Source organism: Lissotriton helveticus, chromosome 11 (genome assembly GCF_964261635.1).
Source record: "Lissotriton helveticus chromosome 11, aLisHel1.1, whole genome shotgun sequence".
In the NCBI taxonomy this organism is placed as follows: domain Eukaryota; kingdom Metazoa; phylum Chordata; class Amphibia; order Caudata; family Salamandridae; genus Lissotriton; species Lissotriton helveticus.
The window spans coordinates 1,066,812,273-1,066,836,050 of NC_136072.1; the positions used below are offsets into that span (position 1 = coordinate 1,066,812,273).

Genomic DNA, 23,778 nt, shown 5'->3' on the forward strand with positions numbered 1-23,778 from the left:
TGTGCGCGATAATTGAAACCATGACTCGCGGTCATTTTTTTTTTCAATGCAGAGGCTTTTTTTTCATATATTAAGTTGCGGCCATGCTGTGTGTACAGTAAAAATTGCATATGATGCCCTTATCTGGCAAAAGTCTTCCTTTCAGTTATACTTCAATATATATTCATATTGTGAAATCTTGCTCTTTTTTTACTTAAATATATGTGCTTTTTGTCATTGAGTCAGGAGTGGCTGTGCAAACATTTCATTACATTTTTCCTGTTGCGTTTACCTGATCCGAAGAGTGCTTTATAAAATGGTAAATAAAGGAAAGGGCCAGAGCTTCACCTGCACATAACAAAAAGAGGAAGCAAATAGTAAAACAAAAAAAAGTAAAAATAGATTAAACTGTCCCTGCCCAACTTCTCCACCCAGTAGGCACTAGATGCACCTCGCTTGTGAGGCCATTTCAGTGGGGGCTCCGTCACTCTTAATGTTGCAGAGCAATGGCGCATCCGTATCCTATTGAGGCATCTGAATAATGACTGCGGGAATGGTGGAACTGCACCAGGATAGCGATCTGGAGCCACTATTGTTCTTGACCAGTGTGTAGCAGCGGGCAGTGCTCCTTGAGACTGGGGTAGGGTAGAGACAGACCACACAATGTAGTGGGCTAAAGCTGCTTGTGAATGAAATCTGGACTAGTCTGGCCTCTATGATTAGGTGGAACTATGGCAGCTCTGAACACCCCTGATGAAGGAGCAGTCCACTTCGATGTTCTGGCTGCCATGACTATGCTATCTCAGATAGGTTTCTTAGCCTGTTACCCTATCAAGCTCTTTTCATAAGGGAATCTTATTGATTAATAACCTCACAGGGGCTTTGTTAATGGCAGTGCGTGTTTTTTTGCATGGCTCTTTCACTCAAACTAAAAGCGCGATACACAAAATAAACTCGGAGCTGCTTTTACCTCCTGTTCCGCTGGCAGAGGGCTGTTTATGCCTTCCAGGGAAGCCGTACCTGGAAAACATTTATTTTCGTTCTCCTGCCAAGGAGACTTGTGTGTTACTGGAATACTTACGCATCATGTGCAGAGTCGTTTATTTATCGTACTTGTCGCCCTGTCTTCTTCCCAGAATGTTTCTTACTGGGAGACTGCCTCAATTACTGCACGAGCACTTGTCAGTCTGAGGTCTCGGGGTGCTCGTTGGCCTGCAGGCGTGAGATATGGCACTGCAGGTGGATGCCCAGGCCAATGACCTGCCCTCTGGAGGAAAGTTCTTCTCGTGCAGGGTCCTGGTTTGATCGAGCCTGCCTTGTGCCAACGTTCTCACTCTGAGATGAGAGTGGCTTCCGGGGGAAGATGGGCGCTGCACCAGCACTTCTGCCTGTCCTCAGGGAGCGCAGCATCACTGATACCACTCTGACCCAGCCAAGCATAGCGCAAAAGCTGCAACATGTGCTTCTTGGACCTTGACAGGTCTACTTCGGTGCAGTTAAACTACTTGGCATGAGGAAGACTATGAAGGAAATCGTTTGAGTGGTTCTGGAGCAAGTCTGCCATTGCTGGAGCTAAGCCAGAAGGCCCATGAAGTTTGCCCATTGTGCTTGCAGGGCTTTCCTACCCAGAGTATTTGCTATACAGACAGATAGGATGGATTTGGAGCACCCCATCATTAGGGGGGGGGGCTCAGCAATGTGATTTAAACAGGTTTCTAAAGCCAAACGTATATATATTTATTCACATGAATTCCTAGTTTTTCATTTAAATGTTTATTGGACATTTTGAGAAGGACAGCGGACATAAACCTAAAAGCACAATCCTAAAGTTTCAGAAAAGCCCTTGCTGTCCGTGCACAAGAGCTACATCCCTCGTGCCTCTGACTTTGTGGCTGCTCGTCAGAATACTCTTGGCTTTTAATAACTCCTAACTGGTCGTACTTCTGTCGGCTGCCAACCGGCACATTGGAATTTGTACTTCAGAATCAGTTCATTGGTTTATAGCCCCAAGAAAAGAAAAGGGTCTAATGAAGGACAGTAAAAGTTAATTTTTTAAAATGTATTTTTCCCCAGTTTTGAAGTCAGCAGCTCTGACATAATGCCACAACCTTTTCAATTAATTATAGTTATAAAAGCACGCTACAATAAACTTTGTAAATCACGCATGAAAATGCCCTCACGTTTGTAAAATGACGATGGCACTGAACGCGAATCCTTCAGAGAAAGCCTTCCCCCCTCCCCTTCCCTCCCTTCGGTACGTGCTACCCTTAGACCTGCTAATTTATTACAGATAATGGTGACCTGCCACTCTGTATTGCTATAAGGAGTTATTTTATCATATATAATCTATAGGGTGAAACACCATAGGCTACAAGTTCAGTTTTACACATCTCGCAAATTCATTAAATCCATCTTCCATTTTAAGACAAACCAATCATTTGCAATGCAATAGGTCTGGCATTACTGAATGTTTGAGCTATTGGTGTTGCATTATTATTAGCATTGCCAATAGCTCAAACTTTTATAATGCGAGACCTATTGCATTGCAAATGCTTGTTTGATAGAGTAAGGAGATGAAGGAGTGTAGGACAGTATAGCCCCATAAGCTGCCATTTTAAGTTAAAAAGAACCCAGTAACCCCAAGTACCCCATCATACTGAGCAGGTAACAGTTGCCTCAGTTCTTTTTTCCGGCTCCTGCTGACAGGACCTCAGAGCTTTGAGCTCCGCCACTCACTGCTTTTTTTCTTCAGAATTTTCAACTAAAACTCGTTGACAACCATTTCACTCAACATATTAAGTCTCTCCCTGTCTTTTTCAGTTTTTTCTGACATGACATAGATGAATTTTGACTGGATAATGCATTCTTTGTTTGTCAAATGCCCAGCCTGTGGGAGAAAAAGGCTAAAACAGACCCTCATGAGGTGTGTATTATCTGCCTCCCAGAGAGTCCTGTTCCTGAATCTTGTCACAACTGCAGGAACTTCTCAAAATGCACCCTTAAGGACAGGGAGAAAATTTGCCTTCATGGCACTGAGGAGCGGAGAAGACAACAGACTCAGTCGGAAGGTGGGACCTCGGGGCGAAGAGAGGGTCAGTCCTCTACCAGGGCTCTGTCACCTATCTCTGGATGGCGTGCTAGGAAGAAAACTACAGAAAAACGCAACTGTCCTGGTCGACATCCAGAGGAACGATGTCGAGGATAGGTACAATTCCTACCTGTTCGCTGTCAATCCAACATTCGATTTTGAGGAAGCGCCACAGATCAGCTCTGAGACCAGGTATATCGACATCTCAGTCGACACGCAAGCCTCGTGCAACATCAAGAAGCCCATCGACTACCAGGCTCCGACGATGGTCACCGTTGAGATCCAGATGGATGTCAAGATCCATACCAACGTCAAGTTGCCGTCGAAGATCACTGTTGACAACACGTCGACGTCAAACGCTTTCGACGTCTTCAAAACTTTACAAACGTGGTACTATAAATAGGATTATGGCGCCTCTTAGTAGAATAACACTGGGTGTTTGTGCTAAAGGGTGTAGAGAACCACAAAAACTCTACAACTTTCGAGCCTCAACTCTGTACATAGTATACTTAAGTCCCCAGCACACATCAAATTATAAACTGGTTTCCCTATTCTGAAAAAAGCACTAAATTATATGCAATAAAATTCTTGAAGCAATTTCGTCTGGTTCTTTTTTTCGTTTTATACCCGTTTTCTTGTGTGTCAGTTGAAACAGCCACAGCCAACACGTGTTTCATCGTCTTCAAGGCTACAGGAGTCCAAAGAAAGAAGATGAAACGCGTTTACTCCGCTCCAGATTCAGAGTACTCCAGGACATACTCCCCTTCTTAAGGGTCGAACCACGTTCTCCTCCAGCACCTCCTCCTCTTCCACCACCTCTTCCTCCTCCTCCTCTGCCTCTACCACCATCACCTCCTCCAACACCTCCACTGGCACCAGTCACTTCGAGGCACATATCACAGTCCAGATTATGCCATCATTCCAGGCGCCACCGTCCTTGGTCAAGGCGCTCACCTCGAAAGCTCAAGGCTGTCCCCTCCATCTTCTAGGCGCTCCCATCATTCTCCACGGCAGTCTTGTTCAAGACATCACATTACAGATTTATCTTCCAGGTCTACTCGGCGCTACTCTCTAACTCTTTCTCCTCCCCCGCCTCCATGCAATCACCAGTGGTGGACATTAACACATTCCAAGAGGTCTTGGTAAGGGGAGCTGCAAGACTTAGTATTGCTATGTCGAACCCAACTCCCACGTCATTAGTAATATTTGAGACTCTTCAACACAGGTCAGCATCAAAACCATTGCTTCTGCTAGTGCCAGGTCTCTTTTCTTAACTAAGATTCTGCCTTTCTCAATACTAACCCAACACCAGACTCAGCGTAGTAGCGGCAAAGAAACAACATGCCACTACTGCTACTTCTACAGTGCCTAATGATTAGGAGAGTTGTTAGTTGTACTCCGTGGGTCGTAAAGTCTTCAATACGGCAGCAACCATCATTAAAGCAGCCAGTGCAACCACTTCCTTCTAGGAAGGTATGACTGGGCAATATGGGAATCCATGCAACAGTTTTCAGAACATCTTCCCAGAGATAAAAGAGTCGACTTTATAGAAATCCTTAACGAAGAGTTAATGGTTTTCAATCAGGTTATTAGCACCACCACCGACTCTTCCTTAATAGTGGCACATGAGTACAGCCATGGAGTTGCTCCCTGGAGGCACTCTTTACTCCTCCTTACTTCCATTTAGCCTGAGTCTCAATAGAGAATTTTAAACCTCCCATTTTCCTCTAGTACCCCATTCAGAAGCCGCACAGATGATGAGATGGCACGAATGAAGATTGAAATCGGAAATGGAGACTAAAGTCAGTTTGTTTAGACACAGAGAGCAGAGAAAATCTTTCCCGCCCTACCAACACTGTTTTTATTCGCAGAGGGTTCAACCCCCTCAGTGGTATCAGGGGCGCCAACAAGGTGGTGGACAGCAACAGCACCAACAACCTTATCCGTCCTTGGCTGCGAGGTTGGCGTCGGTCGAGGTGGTGGGGGCGTCGTTGTTGAGGGTGTGGTTGAGCTGTTCCTTGGTGATTTTTTCCAGTTCCTTTGTGAAGAACGCGTCGTCATTTTGGGGGCGTGGGTTTGTTGATGTTGAAGTGTACGCAGTAGTGATACGGCCACGGAAAGTTGCGCGGTGTCGCTGAAGATGATGTTGTTGCCTCCTCAACAAGCAGGGAGTGATAAGGTACAGACCCTTTTCAAACGAGGCTCAAACTATCTGGAAATGACTCCTAGCCAAGGACCTAACTATAACAGCAACTCACCTTCCAGGTGTCCAAAATGCTCAGGCAGACTATCTCCGCAGACTTCTGCAAGAAAATACAGAGTGGGTCTTACACGATGACGTCGTTCAAAACATCTTCAAACTGTGGGGCACTCCAGCCATTGACTTTTTCACTACCGCAGAAAACAAAAAATGCCAAAGCTTTGCCTCGAGGTACTTCCAGCCAGGGACACTGGAAAATGCCCTATGGAACCACTGGTTCGGCACATTTCTCTTTGCCCTTGTACCAATTCTCCTGATACCATCAGTCCTCATCAATTTGTCCCACTCGAGAGCCAAGATGATCCTAATAGCTCCTGATTGGCCACATCAATGGTGGTTCACGGACCTTCTTGACTGATCCGATCAGCCACATCTCAAGCTGCCTTGACAAGACCTGCTAAGTTCAGAGACCAGATGGTACATCTCCACATCCACATCCCCATCTCTCATCTTTGAATTTGGTAGCATGGCTCCTGCGCTAGTACAGTATGAACTCTTGAATCTGCTACAAAACTGCATGGACATCCTAAAAGAGGCCCATATATAAGGCATCTCTTCAACATCTATCATGGAAACCTGCTTTTCTTGTGGCAATCACATAAGCTTGCAGGATTAGCGAAATCCAAGCATTATACTCTCATGAACCAAACACTGTTTTTCACTCTAGCAAAGTGGTTATGAGAACTCACCCGAAATTCCTCCCTAACTTTATTTTGGATTTCCATGTTATTTAGACAATATCATTAGCAACATTCTTTCAGAATCCCTCTACTCCAGCTGAGAGATCTCTTCATTCTATAGATGTGGGAAGAGTCTTGAAGTTTTATCTTGATAAGACACGAGACATCCGCAGATCGAACTGACTGTTTATCAACAATGGTCCTGTCCGTCCGAGATAGATAGTTTCCTGTATCTTAATATGCTTTCAGAAAGCTTACAAATCAATATCAGCTAAACCAAAAGCACACTCTACTAGAGGTAAAGCAGCTACTGCTGCTTTATTGAGAAATATCCCTATTCCGGATATCTGCAAAGCAGCCACGTGGCAATCTGTTGATACATTCTCCAAGCATTACTGCCTAGACTCCGATGCGAGTGCAGACGCTGAAGTACCACACGCCTTCCTCCGAAATCTCTTCGCTTAGATGGCTACCTTGGTTCATTCTCTTTCTTCTCCACCACTCTTAGTATGGATGGGCTTGCTCCTCTATTCAGAGCTTTTGACTATACATGCAAATCCCCTACGAGAGAAGGAATAGTTTCTCACCTGTAACTCTAGTTCTTTTAGGCGAACATCCATTATAGACCTAAGCAATCAGGGGACATGCATTTGATTCACGCATCGCCTCATAAAAAGAACTGAACCAACTGTCACTTGTTCAGCATGATGATATACTGGGTTCTTAAAGGCACAGCCTTTATTTTTAACTGATATAATGGCAGCGTATGGGGCTACACTGTCCTACACTCCTTCTCCTGACTCCCTTAAAAAAGGGTTTGTGAATGAGATTTATACTTTTATATTAAAACATCATGAAACTATACTCGTACACAAGTCTTCTGGCCCCTTTTCTAAATACAAGATAAAGACTTGGGCCATTGTTGCCTATCCTAATAGGCTGCATCATATTTTTCTTCCTGAAGTGACTCTGCTGGACTTTTTGAAGAAAGGCGAACATCTACATGTAAGAAGATATATTGTGAAAAAGTGCTCCGGGGTCCCTGCACGTGGGCAGTACTATTCAGTGCTTAGCAGTATTATAGAAATTCCCCTATGAGAGAACTGGAGTTACAGGTAAGAAACAATTCCATCACTGGTATCATGAGCATACCCTTTGCTGCACGTTGCAGTAGAGTCTAAGGTGGTAGCTCCTTGCTGTCTGAATATCATATTGGGGTAGCCCATGCCTAAACCTTCACTCTACATGTGTAAATACAGTGCCATGCATATTGTGGACCTTGCATCGGCTAGTGGTGTGTGTTGAGTCTCCAGTGCTCTCTTCCCTGGCTTTGTCTCTGGTAGAAAGTCCCTGTTTGAAGGTCACTAGTAGGCACAAATTCCAGCATCAACTGAAACACATGGAGCTGCTTAGGCTAGGAGATTTATATCATGATGGGCAGTTCTAAACTCTGGCCCATTTTAAAATGCTAGCAGATACAACAGTATTAGATGTTTCTTATATTGTTGAATTATGCACACTCCGCAGAAAAACTACCCCTCCTTCCTGAAGGAGCGGCAATACTTGTTTGATTTCACGCATGTGATAATTGCTTACACATCGAGGCGTGCTGTTGGTATGGGGCTACTTGGAACACTGAAACATGGATCTAGGGATGTCCTTAAAGGGTTAGAGATTGAATTCTTGTTTTTCCCAAATAAGGCATATCTCCTTAAATAGTAGGCAAATATCACTACTCCATAAATAGCCACATAGACTATACTGCTCCAACTGAAGTCCTTTGGTCTGGCTGTGGAACCAAGCTGCTCCCCATGCCACCACTTGGAGGCAGATTTGTTACATGATGCGGCATGGATGCTAATCTTTTGGATGTTGACTGCCAGGATGGATACGCACATTGCCCCATCCCATTTATTGGTGCTGCTGGTATGTGTTAAGAAAACCCCAGCTTCTTCGAGGTGATTAGTTGCCATTGCACTATATTGGGTAAGGGAAGAATAGCTAATTGATGTGGTAAAGATCCAATCCCCAAAACAAAGGATTGAATCAGGTATTTGATCTTTTGTGGTGATTCATTGGAATTATTTGGTACAAGGTTGTCATGAACATTGTGGCTAATTGGCTTATGGGACCCACACCAGGGATACCTTTCTGCTGCAGATGCCTCTGGAGGTCTCCTTAATCAGAAGATCATTAAGTGTATGGGGCTTTCTGGTGGCGCAATGGGGGCTGAGGGACGGATATAGGACCTATAAATTATAATGACAAGAATGTAAAGATCCCACTGATAACTCATCAGCAACACTGAACAAGGCCTTGCGAGGAACCAAACTGGACTTGGCTAACACCAGAGAGCAGGGTATTCTATTACCCACCCTTGACAGTAACATTACCTGCACAACCACAAGGAACATTTTCAGATTATCATTTTCCCTTTCTACACAAAAGTAACAATAGTTGACCTCTTCCTTTTTATTGTTCTCCCTTCTCACTGAACCATAGGGGTGAATTCTGTCTCTATGATAGTTCTACCTCACTGCCCACCACATAGAAAAACCTTTTTACTATTTTTCTCACTCAAACATCCTTGAAGGACATTCCCAAAATAACTCAGATGTACCACTCTTGTCAACCTTAGCTTTCCTCAAATGCGGTATCTATCCTACATTTCACCAGGATTATGGAGAGCTGCTGGAGGAGGGGGCCTTACTCCTCATCCCCATGATCGAGATATGTGTCTTTCATGGACATTGTATCCAATGAGAAATGCAAGCAGGTGTTTTTCGAAGTAGCAAGGGATCTTCAGAGGTGGGTGTACTGTGTGTGTGTGTGGGCCTCTCCATTACGGTACTGTCGATGGCTGAATCTAATTTTATTAATTAAAATTGATGACCTATATGTGTATAATTTAGAGGACACAAAGAGAAAAATGTATCCCTTGAAGACCGAGATAGTCACTTAATGGCATCTTTATCCTATATATTTTATACATAGTATATATATATGTGTATTTCATTTTTTATTTTAGTCATATTTTTAAGTCTAAAAATGAAAAGTCCTCACTCAGAACAGTTTGCATTGAATAGGTGATACCATCTGACGCATTTCAGCCTGTGGTCAAGGTGTACAGGCCGAAACACGTTGGATGGAATTGTATTACACACCTATTTAGTGCAAATTATCCTGAGTAAACATTTTTTTTCATTGTTATGCTTTTGGGTGTATCGGGAGCTTGTTTTCTGAATATTGTTTTATGTACACATATTTCAAATAAGTACGTATAAATACAGTGGGTAAAGGTATGCTTCCTTTTTCAGTCTGTACATATCTATGTACATAATCGAGAAAGATGCATACTTCTAGTTAAATACAGAACATGCTGAGTTCCCCAACCACCAATTATCTCCATCATCTGCTGTCTAATAAGTCACACAAGCAGGGAAATGTTAGCGAGTTTATTTAAAATACAAGGCAATGCAAGATTCTTGCAAGATTGTTCATTCTTTTTCTTCAATGTTCTTAACCTTTGTAAATTACATTCTCATTAAGGGGATGTGTATATAATAAATTTGATGGCATATCCCTTCCCTTACAGTCAGCACTTGTATTCATAAATGTTTGAGTACCCATATCTTCCAGAGTTTGTAAAATGCAAACAAAATGTTGAATACTTAAAAAGTTGACATTGTGGTGGTGGTATTGTGGATGGTGCAGTTGTAACTGGGACGGGGGATGTTTAAAGTTTATGGATGTTGTGTGTGCTTGTAATTGTAATTCTGACCGATGGTGATGGTGAAGCTAACAGTGGACATAACCATGTGTGACAATTTTTGATTGTAGGGAAACAAACATGGGAATATGTTTGAAATGAGAAGATGGAGAGAGTGAGTTTAGATACATGTGTTGAAGAAGACCTTTGTGAGTTATTGTACTTCGTACATTGGTAGTGCTGAACTTTAACAATGAGGAGTGTTTATTTTTTTCTCAAAATCTTATTCTTAAGTGTTATGGTGTCAAGAAATAAACTATCAAAGGCTTAGGACAATCGTTCAGGGATAAATGTGTGTGATGAAGTCTGTTAGTGAATCCTTCAGTATTGAGGGTATGTGTTGGACTTAACCAGATATGGAATAGCACCAAATTTAATAAGTGAAAAGTAAATAATTTATGAAATTTAAACGGGAGTGCTAAATATTGTTCTATGTAATACCACAAATGAAATATAATCACTAACGTAATACTTTTATATTCAGACGCACAGCCCAATAAAACTGGCATAAATTTTGGAAATGTCAGTGGTCTCTGTTTGAGTGTTCCTGCCAACATGAATATACAAATCATCATTGCCAATATTGGTGCAGTAGAAGGGATTCCACAGCAAGCAATACTCGCAGTAAAAATCAAGTAGGTATATAAATAAGAATCTTCAGCTTTTGGTAGGACCCGCCCATGACCCTTTCACCTCACACTCGGAATTAGGACTTCATTTAGTATGGGTGGCTTTCTCTGAAAATATTAAGGGAAACATGCCCTTTCTATTTTTAGAGCTCTATAGAGGGTCACCCAAGCTTTCTCGTTCTCAGAATGCATTAAAGGAATGTGCTTTGGTTTCCCATTGGCACTTACAGGTTATTCTAACTGGTGAAGGGCATTCCGTGGCTTTGCCCATTTCAGATCTACTGCATGCCTCACTTCTTAGTTGCGTTTAATTCTGATTTGATTGACTACAGGTGGAAATAGGTTTTTGACTGAGTAGTCAGACACAAGGCCTGTGCCCACAGTAGTTCAATAATGCCAAATGTGCCAAATTATGCAGGAGATGACTTATCACAATTTGTAGCTTTGCTGAGCTTCAATTTTAGAAAGGTGGAAGGCAAACCTACTCTGATTTTTAGCTTTAGAATATCATATTTATTGTTTCAACACCTTATAATCTAGTAGAAACTGAAATATATATTTCAGGGTTTTTTTCTTCACAAAACTCTAAACACCAATGTCAGTGTAAAGAAAATGAAAGAGACAAATGCCCACAAACTGACTTGTAATGATATGTCACGACATGTAATGATATATCACCTCATTTGTTATGCATTTTAGGGCTGTGCATGATACCAGGTGTGGCTAACATTTATTAATAACATTCAAAAACCTTTTCCTTCAGCTTTTCAACAGTTACTTTGAATTGTGGAGATTCCTGTACAAATTTTTCTTTTCCAATCAGCGCTTCAGTCCAGTTCCTCAAAGTACCTGCAGTGCAACAGTCTGCAATAACAAGGTGAAAACCATATTTCTCTGGACTCAAATATATGATTGCAATAGGGAAAGCAATGCTTGCTATCCTGTATGTCTTGGTGTCTAAAGTGTCTTCCTTATGGTATTATGCAAAACATAGCACCTAACAGTACAGTGATACCGTACATGTTTTATAAGAGAGTCAGTAAAATGTGGGAAATCCTGAAAGCTTGTGAACACATTAGTTATCAAAGAGTTGCAAATCCTGAGAGGTATTGTTCAAAAGTACCTCTCCTACAGTTGAGTGCATGATCTTCATCTGGTGGCCTCTTTCAAAATCAAAGAACCGCATGTACCACCCAGTGTGTGTGAAGAAATGGGTTGTGGGGATGTCTAGGTTCTGCATAGTCTGGCATTCTACAATCTGTAATGTTTTGACTGGATGGTTGTCCGTATCACTCTCCCACCTAAGGGGTCATAGATGAGCTACAGAGGAATTGGTTGAGGAGAGTGCCGCTTAAGATTGCAAAGTCACAAGTTGTGGATGAGGGAACATATTGGGTAGTAGAATTTTAAATGGCTTAATAAGATTATGGTAACACCTGCAGCCAGCCATGTCCATTCACCAAACAAGGTTTCCATAATGCTGGAGAAAGTCATATGTGAGCATGCTGTCATTAACTAATCAGACAACTGTGTTGGTAAATTCAGGAGAGCCATGTACAATGTGGAAGTTACCGACCGGTAATAGGCTTTCCAGATGTAGGAGGCTAAAAAAGAAGGATTCGGTAATTTACCGAATCAGTAATTTAATGAATCGGTAAATTACCGAATTCTTAAATACCGATTCGGTAAAATCCTGATATGTAGGGAGCACTCAAATGAGTGATTTCCCCATTTTAGGATTCGTTATTTACCACCAACTACAAGTTGGTGGTAAATAATGAAAACCTTTGAAAAAGCTTTTTTTTTGCTTTTCCAACAGTGCCATGTTGCAGACATACATGCCCTTAGGGCATGTATGTCTGCAACATGTGCACCCATACACAATTGAGGGGTGCAACAGGGTGTCAAAGTGACACCCTGCCACCCTTCAATGTTTCCCACAATTACCGAATCGGTATTTACCGATTGGACAATTGACATTCATTCCTATGGGCCTTCAGGCCCATAGGAATGAATGGCAATTACCGAATCGGTTAATACCGATTCGGTAATTACCGAAACTTACCGATTCGGTAATTTTTTAAGAAAAATTACCTACATCCCATTTGCCTGTTCTTAAATACCGAATCGGTATGATTCGGTATTTAAGAATCGGTAATCTGGGATTACCTACATCTGGCCCTTAGTGATTCAGGGCAGAACAGTGTTGTGGTTAGCTCACACTTCTTAGATTGTTTAAGACTGACGACTGGCGGACAAGTTCGACATCCTTCAGGTGTGAGGCAGGTTGGAAACTGCGAGGAGCTTGTTGAGTGATTGGTAGTGCAGTACTTATAAATGGAGGTGCATTGGGACTAAATTTGTCTGTGTAGTTCCATGCATTCATAAGTGGCATAATGGTTAATCATGTCTGTTTGTAGATAAGATGCTTATGGTTGGGACTCCAGCTGGAGTAAACTGGGTTTCCTAACGAAGCACCTGTTTTATTGTATATCGCACACGGCAAATTGAACCTATATGAATTTAGCATGTGGCTGTCGAGTTTGAGAGCGATAATAGCTCACGTTTTCTGCGGAACTCGAAGCCTCCAGATGCTACCTACCAAGGAATTTAAGGCTATATGCAGAGACCATCTTTGGTCTCTACACAAACATCCAACTGGATGTCCACTATATACCCACTGCAGTGGTGGCTTTCAGCACAGCAAAATGATGGAGAAAAGGCACATGTAGATGAAAGGTAGAGCAAACAACAAAAGGCATTGAGGGCAAATGAGTGCAGTGGTTGTGAACGGAGACACCAAGTTAGGGTATATATTGTTTGAGACCTGTCAGCTGCATGAGGGTCTGAGCATCTGGGGCCACTTACAAGTTGGTGGTAGATTGGAAACAGCTCTGAAAAATTCTGTTGTCAGATTTTAAGAACATTTTAGGCTATATTTTGTCTTTAGAAAGCTGGAGGGATGTTCGCACAATTGGTAGCATACATTCTAGTCCAATGTGCAAAGTCAATTTAGAGAGGGTCGAAGGTGTATTCCGAAAGGTGTTAAAACTGGAGAGGGAATTTGTGTTTAATAAACTTGATTACCTCAAATTAGCTACAGCGGTGTCCGTTGTTGGTCCATGAGGAATAGATTAATGACAGATTTCCAGGATAAACACTGAATATGTAATTGACTCCCTTTTAGAATACTTGTGTGTTCATATCTACCAGTGGATATGATAAAACTCTGGCTTGGACCCATTCCTTATGAAATGGACATATGGCGACACAACGTGACAAATATAAAAACACAGAGAGTGTGAGATGGTACAGAACAATGTGTATATACACAGGATAAATAGAGAAATGGTATCTCGACTTTAGACATCACTAGAAATGTCCTACTTGACTTGGAGCAGCATGGTTAGTTCTGGAGAACGATATGAATAGGGATGTTCCAACACAGGTCCATCAAGGCTCGCTCATTGTCTGGTTTTAAAGATTTCCAAATGCATATACTATACAAATCTACCGCTTCTAGAACCCAAGAACACCCACCCTAAATCAATATTTGTTGATCAAATTTCTGTCAAGGTTCCCTGACTACCTCTTGGGTCACACAGTTAATCCAAATTCTAATACACTCATTCAGGAATTAATTTAGAGAGCAGTCACAGTGGCTTGTTAAGACTCCACTAAGATCTCCCATCCGAATGACACCATATTAACATTCCAAATATTTTACCTGTTGAAACATTGAAAATCACAGTTTATTTATTTTATTTATAAAGTTTTATGTAGCACGAACATGACCCACAATGGTATCAGAGCGCTTTACAGTATACAGTTATTAAACTTTAGATGGTTGATGTAGTATACATGCAGTTTGCCTGTTCTTTATTATATCAATGCCAACTAGGCAGCTAGCCCACCTTCTCGTATTTTCTGTTTACAGTTTCCAGCTAAACTACACAGAATATGACTGTGATCGAAACGAGGTGTGCTGGCCACAACTTGCTTATCCTATGACACAGTATTACACAGGTAAGTAACAGACTCAACATTGGTATCCTTGCGCTTTCATAATCAAAAGTGTAAGCATGAGCTAAAATAGTTCCATTAACGCTATGACGCAGCCAGAACTGGCCTGTGTCAGTGCTTTTTAAAAAACTTATTTATTATGCTAGTGGGACGGGCGAGCAGAAGGAAATACGGAGAGAGGGAAGGAGGGCGCATGTGGGGGCGGGGGGTGCAATACAGACATGTGAGGGTATGGGGGAAAAATGTGCTGGCTGCGGAATAGTGCTTTTTTTTTGTTTATTGCAGGGCAGGAGGCAACACCTAGGGAGGGAGGTAGCAGGCGGCAACATGGATGGATGGATGGATGGATGGATGGATGGGTGGATGGATGGATAGAGGGAGGGAGGGAGGAAGAGGGGTATGGGGCAACATGGAGGAAGGATGGGGTGGGAGCCTCCTCTGTGGGAAGGAGGATATGATGGAGACAATGGTGGGTGAGAGGAAGGGGCTCAGGGACATCAGATGGACAGTGGATGGTCGGCGGGCAGTAGGAAAATTGAGGTGGGCAAGTAAATATGGGAGAGAGCTCAAAAATACGCATTATAGAGAAGAAATGAGCAGTGGAAGGACATAAGTAATACGTCCATGCTCCAGGAGAGTGACAGACATGCAAATTGCATGGAAGTATGCGCCAGCTGACCACTAAGAAGCAAGGTAATAAGAATGGCAGTAAATCCAACCAGTGGTAAGCAATGGGCAGCCTCTGAGCCCACTGTTGGAAGATAAAAGGTCTTGAAAAAATAGTGCATGTGATGTCTAGGCAAGACCTAAAAAATGATGCATCTGCCGAGCTGCAGGCAGTCAGTGGAGAGCTTTAAGCAGCCCATGGGTGTGTTCTCTCGTATTTATTTGTAATCAGTTGCAGTGTTTGATTCAGTCCTTTTTTTTGCAAGCAATTGTATTAATTTGTCAGGAACCTGCATATTAAAAACAAATAGTGATCAAAATAGGATAACACTCTCGGAAATAGGGTCTGTTTTACCTTGAGTTAGGGCTAACCGCAGCTTTTCTGTCAAGAGTTTGCAAAATTCTAAGTTTACCATCTCTGTTGTGTAATATTGACAGACTTTTATCTCCAGTCAAACATTCCGGCATAAGTATTTTCCTATAAATTTTCTTCTCCTGCTATTTTTTTGTTTGTATATGTTTATTGGCAATTTAAATTTGTGTAGGTTATATGAGTTTCACACATCAAGGAGTACAGTGTAGTCTATTGTTCCCATCTCATTTCAGCGTCCATATAACCAATGGTATAACATTATCACAGCTGTTACACAATAGGTGGTGTTCGTTACAATGAGCACCTTATACAAAAGGTGATGGTCAGCAATTGAACAAACAATATAACAAGAACAACATTAATCAGAGCCACATCTAGCCATAATACACGGCCGAGCACACAATCAGATTCTCTGGAACTTCTATCCGGGGCGGGTGCTTGGGAGTATGCGGACAATCATAGATTATCTCTGCGGATACTGTGTGCTTGTGACATACTGTATGATCGAAGTTAGTTTCTCGTGCAGTCTACTTCATATGGCTTATTCGTTAGCACCAAGCTATCAGTTTATCTTGTTTCCCTCATTCTGGTGTTTAACTGGTAGAGAATTACCATCCAAGGCACAGAAGGTCTGGCATCTGTTTTGGCTTGCACCGCTGAAAGGTTGCGCAGGTTTCTTATCACAGTTTTAGTGTATCATAAAATCTTCTCCCAATCACGGTCAGTTATATCGCTGTGAGAAGCTGGCTTAGTATATGGTGCACACTTATGTTAGTGGGCACCGTGTACAGATCCAGACAACCCTTATGGTGATTTTAGGGGTCTTAGACAACTTTAGAAAGCTATCCAAGTGGTAGCTGTGGAGATCAGCCTTCAGGCTTAGCCCAGAAGGAGTGTAAAGCAGCTTGTTGTACCAGAACACAATCTTATAGGTATAGATGAAGTGAAAAAGAACCACACAATGTATTTATAAAAATAGGTATTTATTATAAGGCCCCCAATAACACAGATATTTCCTAGCGGGAGATATACACAATGCACACAATACTTTTCAATAGAAACAGGTAAGTAGCACAAATACACAGTGGTAACCAGGGGAAGACCAAACCAAATACTAAAATAGTGGTATACGAAACACGACTCGAGTCAAGACTGTACCCAGAAGACGGAGAAGTGCCGGTGTCCCAAGGAATCACCCGAGGTAAGTAACCAAGAACCCCACGGAGGCCGTGTGCAGAGTGGGAACACGACCGCAGGCTCAATACAAGTCAATGGGTAAGTCGCTGTTGCAATTTTAAAGAAGAAGTACCCTTCTCGGGGGACCCTGAAGAAACCCAGTGGAAGACAGAAGGTTGGAGAGCCACTTCACACGTGGATACCCCAGGAACCAGGATACCTACACCAGGGAAGCCGGATGCATAGATGTGAAGTGGCATCGGAAACCACCGTCAAACTCAAAGGGAGACTTTAGGAAGATGCCGCTGCTGGAGAACGTGAAAGTGTCCGGTGGAACCCAAAGGTGGATTCAGGATTAGAAGTACCTGCAAGCAGAGGGGACAGAGTCTATGCCACTCAGGAGTGACCAAGAGGCACGGAGGAGGAATGCCCACCAATGTCGAGTGTTGCAGGAGAGATGACTGTGACCTTGGAGCTGCAGCTGTGAGTTCCAGGTGATGCTGTGTAAGACCAGGAGCCATCCACGAGATGTCCCACGTCGGATGTCGAGAGTTGAGGGGTCAGTGTCCGTTGAGATGACCAACAAGCCGTGGCAACTACAAACAATGTGGAAAGAGAAGAAAGTGCAGTGTCATAACCAGCAAGGTCCAGGTGACCCACCACAAGCAGGGGAGTCAGGGCAGGCCCCCAACAATCGGGGGAGCCTGCATAAATCAAAGAAGACCTTCAAGAGAACCCACAGGCCGGAGGCACTGGAGTCGCAAGAGGACCTCTAGCAGCTCACCAAAGATGCAGGTCCACGATGCAAGTGTTGTGGTGAGGATGAAGATCTTGGTCACTGGAGATGTTATGTTATGTTAATTAATTTGTAAAGCGCATCTGTTACCCGAGGGTGTCCTGGTGCTCTCTGCTGTCCCTAGGGAGAAGTAGGATGCACATTCATGAACATAATGCTTGAGGTTGGAACTTCTTGGAGCCCGAAGATCTTGGAGGAAGGAAGCCAACAAGCCTTTGCAACAACAAGTTGACACTGTGCACAAGGGTTCAGTTCCTACGGCTCCTATGAGGGATAATGGCCTCAAACTTTGTGAGAGGACAGGGCAGGCCTCGAGGGATATGAAGAACCACCACCTGTGTTGCTGAGCCTTTCGTATTCCATGGGATCTCGGGATCAGCAGACCAGCCAGCTTTGTTGCAGTGCCTGCAGATGCAGGGAAGTGACTCCTTCACATCAAGGGAGATTGCGCTGGGAATTGATGCAATTTAGACATTTAAGGAATCAAGTAGCACACGCAAGATCACTACAAAATCGTCTCAACATAGGCAGGGTCTTAGAGGCATTGAGGTCCCCAGTGGCCTTTTGAAACACGCTGCTGCTCTCTTTAATAGGCAGGATGGCAATAGACAAAATGGTACTGCTACCAAGATGTTTGTATATGCTGCAGAACCCGCCTTGCCCTCTCCCAACCACGATGTTTAAGCAGTTTGATTTCATTCTTATCTCACCCCTATGGGCGGGCCGATGCATTAGAGTGGCCATGATGATGCTGACTAAAAGATTTGAAGATGGGTACTTGATGTTCCACTCCTTGACCTGTATAATCACACCACACACCTTCAACATGCGGCCAGATAGCTGGACCATGGAGCGAACTTTGAGAAACTGCTATTAACGGGTAGAGTTGCAGCAGTACAGCTACCAGACTCATTGGTGGAGTGTGCAGGGACATCAAAGAAACTTCTTTATATTGTCCGACAAACCGCCCTAACCCAATTTTCTCAAACTCTTCTGCAACGGGCTCTATTCCACAGAAAACTTGGGGTATGATGTTTAAATTGATTAGGCAGTTAATGAACAACATGTCCTCTCAGGTGTGGCAGGAGGGTGGGTGAGCTCACCTTGGATACTTACACTCTGGAGAGATATTAATCTCCTTTGAGGGGGTTCGTCAAGAATTCACACTCAACCCATGTCTTTTCTTGCACCATGCTGGCCTGGCTGAAATAGCCACGTTTACCTGGACAACTTACCCTGCAGTACCCACCTCCTCACAAACGCTAGGGGTCCTACTAACCTGCGGTTCAGGATGCCACCTAATAGCATTGCTATGCAGGGCCATGCATGCGGATTCGGCTCGGACACAGTCCAAGACCTGCATAGCATGGGACTTAGACTTAGACACCCTGTTGGATGAAGGGTACTGGGCACAGGTAAGCAAACTAACGCACTCATTCTTGTGTAATGCCTGCTTTAAGCTGGTACACTACGAATTCCTTAATAAGTGGTAAGTAGCATTCATGCAGTGTGAGCGTGACTGTGTCCTGTGGGGTACTGTGTGCTCAATGTACTGGGAAATGTATGCTGTAATGCTATAATTGTACTATGTGCACTTTGTCTTCTACCTTGCTGTATTGTTCTATAAAACTGAAAAATTAAGTTTAAAAAAAAAATCTAATTTGGAAATGCGACCATATAAATGTTTTTTTTTTAATGAACTAATTCCATTTTACAAATCAGTAGACTTTTAATGACCCCTAAAATAGGATTGTGACCCCATACCGATGCGGTATTTGTAAGGGGCATGTTATAGGCTTCCCTTCCAAATATCAAGCCTTCATGCAAGGTAATGAATGTTTTGCAATAGAATTCCACAGCAAAGCACTCAAAAGTTGCCGACCTGGAGTGGTAACCCATTCACATTTATTGTGAATGTAAAAAAAGGCTGTAGGAGAGAAGCCATCTTTCAAATTTCAAAAAGAAAGAAAACTTTTTTTAAACACAGATCAGTTGCCTTTAATACAAACAGTCTGCCTTTTAAAAATATGTTAATTATATTGAAACAAGGATCACAGACAAAGTGATCTGTTGGTCCTTGGAGGCCACTATCTATGTTTTGGCTTCCAGTCCGAACTAGTCTCAATTTGTGTCTGACCTTATTAATCACACCCCACAGGACATACCGATTTTGCGGCAGTTTTGTAAAAATCGCGGCATTTTTACAAAAGTGCCGATCTCGCGACAAACCGCGAAATCGCGAAAATCCAGGAGGGTCTGTCTAACCTCTTCTAAGGATATGTCCACCTCAAGGTCCCGTTGCTCTGCGACTTCCAAGACTGGAAGGTCGATATGTGCCATGTATTGCATGACGTCGTCCTTTGATCCTAATGACCTGGCATCATAAAAGGCCCCATAATAGTCTGCAAACGCTTTGGCTATCTGGTCATCCGTTCTGGCCCACCCTCCCTGGCTATCTCTCACTGTCTCAACCCATCGCGCATCTCTCTCTTTCTTGCTCAGCCACGCCAGGAGTCGCCCTGACTTATCACCCACATCATAGAGGCGGTGCAGGGTTGCCAGGGCCTGAGCCTTTGCCTCACCCGTTACCAGGTGCTTGTATTGGACCCGTATGTCTGACAGTCGTCTGAGCGTTTCTGGGTCTCTAGTGATCAAGTGCTCCTGCTCTAAAGCAATGATCTGGGCTTCCAAGGCCAGTACCTCTGCGTGCACTTTTCTCTTATCCTCCGCCAATCGAGCTTGAACCCTATCTCGCATTACGACTTTGAGCGCCTCCCACAGCGTCACTCTGGAGTCCACTGTCCCCTCATTTTCTGCTACATACACCTTCAAGTCGGCACGTAAGCCTCTCAGTATGTCGGCATTTTGGAGGTCTCATGCCGCCAGTCGTGGTACCTTGTGTCGCTCCGTTCTCCGTCCTCCCACCTTGAGTAGTAGGGGTGAGTGGTCCGAGCTGCCCCGTGCCCGGTATTCCGCTACGTCTTTGGTGCACAGCGCCTGTCTGGCCATGAATATATAGTCAAGGCGGGAGTATACTTTATGCACCCCCGAGTAAAAGGAATATTCCCTCCTGTCTGGATGCAGCCATCGCCATGTGTCTATCCGGCCTACAGTTTCCATCGTGGCAGCCAACAGAGTCTGACCAGCGGTCCTGTCCCTAACCCCTGTCCTGTCTGTCCCTGGGTCCATCACGTCATTGAAGTCCCCTCCCAATACTTGGATCGTGTCCGACGTGTTAAGACGTATGTCACCTACTCCCTTAAGTGTAGCTGCCTGGAGTTTGGGGGGGGCATAAGATGATATGAACGTGTATTCCTTCCTATTCCAATGGCCCCGTACCCCCAGGTATGTCCCTAGTGGGTCTACCCCGGTCTGTACTATACGTATGGGTGGATACTTTTTAATTAGGATCGCGACTCCTCTCGAGCCGGACGTGAAACCTGCATGTGCCAATACTTTATATTGCCCACGTGCCAAGAAGGAGCAGTTTGTGCCCCGTAAATGCGTCTCCTGCAGCAATATCACCTCAGCCCCAGATCTCTTCACGTAGGTATTTACTAACCCTCGTTTGACCTTACAGCCCAGGCCATTGACATTCCAGGTGAGTACCCGAAGCTCGCTTGGTGCCCTGCTCTCCCCTTCTCTGTTATCCCTTGCCATGTCGTGCATTATGGGTCAATCGAGGCCATTGTCCTGTACTCAGGGTTGATGGGCCATGTGTGTGTATGCTCAACATGTCAGGCTTAACAAATCCCCCTCTCCCCAACACTCCCCCCTCCCTTGTCCCACCCGCTTTAATTACCCAAAAACCCACAACCATAGAACTGCAAAAACCTCCCCTCTCTTCCCCCCCACCCCACCTCCCCCTCCCGCCAGCCCCTTTTCTGCTACCAGCACCGTCCGGGACTCTCGGGTAGAGAAGGTCTATCGCCCACCCCAACGATCCCCTAGCCCCCTATCAGCCGGACAGTAGTCCGAGAGCAATCAAAATTCCCTTTCACCCAAAAGGAATATAGAAATGCAAAATACATCACACTACTTAAACCAAAAAAGTTTGTAAAGGGGGTTATCAACTTGCGTGCTTTCCAGCCGAGCCAGAAACTGTATGTCATATTGCCCCACAGTCACGAATGAGAGTCTTGGGTAGCGTCCCGTGAGGTCCCGTTTCCGCCGGCTGGGTCCTGTTCCATTTCATGGATCTCTGCGACTAACGGATGCATGGACTGCAGGTCATTGTCTTCTTCCTCAGAAGTGTTTCCAACTGCGCCCTCCTCACCGTCTGAGCGGGTAGACCGTTGCAAGCAGCGAAATCTGGAGCCATCATTACCCCTGGCCTCTGGAGAAGGCGAGTGTCTCCGCAAGCCGGTGGTCTGAGTCATCTTCGTATATGGGGTCGCCGTCAGCCTCTTGCGCCCCCTCGAGCCCCTCGACCTCTGTGACTTCGGTAGGCCCCATGCGGTCTCCGCGGGCCGCGGCTTATCCGGCATCTCCCGCCTTTCTGCCAACTGTCCTTGCCGCGGGGGCCGCTCCTCCAGCCACTGCCACGCGTCGTCAGGGTGCATAAAGAAGTACGACTTTTCCTTGTAAATGACTTTTAGTTTTGCAGGGAAGAGCAACTATATTGTATTTTTAAGTCCCGCAGTTTTGCCTTCACCGTGTCGAAGGAGCACCTCTATTTCTGGACTTCTTGACTGTAATCCGGGAAGATCATAATTGTCGTGTTCTCAAACCGTATTTCACCCATCTTCCGAGCTTCTCTTAGGATGAGATCTCGATCTGCAAAGTTCAGGAATCGGGCTATAACTGGTCTGGGTCTCGCCCCTTCCGGGGGCTTTGCCAGCAGGGCTCTGTGCGCCCTCTCCATGATAAAACAGCTGGAGAAGCGTGCCGTCGGGAGAGTCTTCTGTAGCCATGTGTGGAGGAAGGCCGTCATGCTGTTCCCTTCGATTCCTTCTCTAAATCCTACAAAGCGCAGGTTGTTGCGGCGTGCCCTATTTTCTGCATCATCCACCTTCCATTGGAGCTGCTTGTGGGATGCCTGAAGATACACCATGTCTCTTTTTAGTGTGGTGTGCGTATCCTCCGCTTCTCCCAGCCGCGTCTCCGCCGTGGTGACCCTCTCCGTTAAGTTACGGAAATCCTGTCGCAGTAGAGTAACTTCCGATCCTACTTCACCAATCTTTACTTCCAGGGCAGCCCTGGACGCCTGTATGTCATTTCGCGATGCCTGGATGGCACTCATCAGGAGCTCCGTATCCGAGCGCTGTCCCTGTACCTCAGACTCCGTAGCAGGAGGAGCCACGGCGTAGCGGTCCAGTGTTCCCTGTCTCGGAGTCCAAGCAGCCGCCTCCTTCTTACCCATGATGTGCCCACCCGTCTGCCGTCAGGACCTGTTTTTTTCCAGGTCGCAGCGGGGTGGGGGGGGTGTGTCCGGGTCCCCGTTCTTAATGGGTCAGGCAGCGGTTGTAGAGCAATGTGCGCCTCCCCAATCCGCTGCTTCCTTGGTGGGTGGCCCGGTGTCTAAGCGCCCTGGTAGTTCTCCAGATCCCTTGCACTGACCGATGCCCTACGGCTAGGATAGGGGAGTGAGGATCCTCAGGTGTTATTATGGGGTCCTGCCGTCTACAGTGGTCTTCCACTGGTAATCCAGAGGCCAGTGTTCAGAGGGGAGAGGGGGGCCCGTCAGAGGGTGCCCCGCGGGTCCGATGGCGTGACCGCAGCTCCCACCTCTTTTAATGTCTGGTCTGAATAGTTTCACTGCTCACTGAGCCTCTAATCACCAGTCCCAAAGTCCGCCGGGCTGGAGGATCTTCCCACGCCGCCTGGATGAGCAACACGGCAGGTTCCCACGGATCTTCCGGGCGTCAGCCTCGTAGTCTCACTGCCCAGTGGGGCCTCCAGACACGAGCCCTAGGGTCTGCCAGGCTGATGGATCTCCTCACGGCACCTGGGGAGCGGCACGGTGGGGCGGGGTCCCGTGGGTCCTCCGGCCTGGCCCCACCGTCTGCAGTGCAGCCCAACCTCGCTCAGTGTCTTCAGGTGCCCGGGATCAGCAAGGCCCGTCGGGGCGGGCGCCTCCACCCAAGCACCTCCGCCGGCTGTGGCCCCCCCTCCGCCGCTCCTCGGTCTGTCTCGCTGCCCCGAGCGAGCGGGCTCCTCCGGTCACCGCAACCCCTCCCGGGGGATCGTGGGATGTGTTCGGGGGGGGGGGGGGGGGGGGGGAGGGCGGCCTCGACGCCTCTGCACTCACCAGCTCTCCTCCCGGCAACTGCCCCCGGCGTCCCGATCCCTCCAGGCTCTCCCTCCGCGCCGCGTCTCAGGGCGCCCCCATCTTGCGTC

At 45.3% G+C, this 23,778-nt stretch overlaps 1 protein-coding gene across 1 annotated transcript in view; it reads left to right on the forward strand.

Moving 5' to 3' along the window:
- Positions 1 to 23,778, forward strand: part of TCTN2 (tectonic family member 2) — a 255,012-nt gene that overhangs the window by 224,955 nt on the left and 6,279 nt on the right. Inside the window, exons 15-17 of the mRNA XM_078667622.1 lie at positions 10,261 to 10,411; positions 11,169 to 11,282; positions 14,343 to 14,431. Of these exons, the coding sequence (XP_078523748.1) occupies positions 10,261 to 10,411; positions 11,169 to 11,282; positions 14,343 to 14,431 (354 nt within the window). The remainder of the gene's footprint in view (positions 1 to 10,260; positions 10,412 to 11,168; positions 11,283 to 14,342; positions 14,432 to 23,778) is intronic.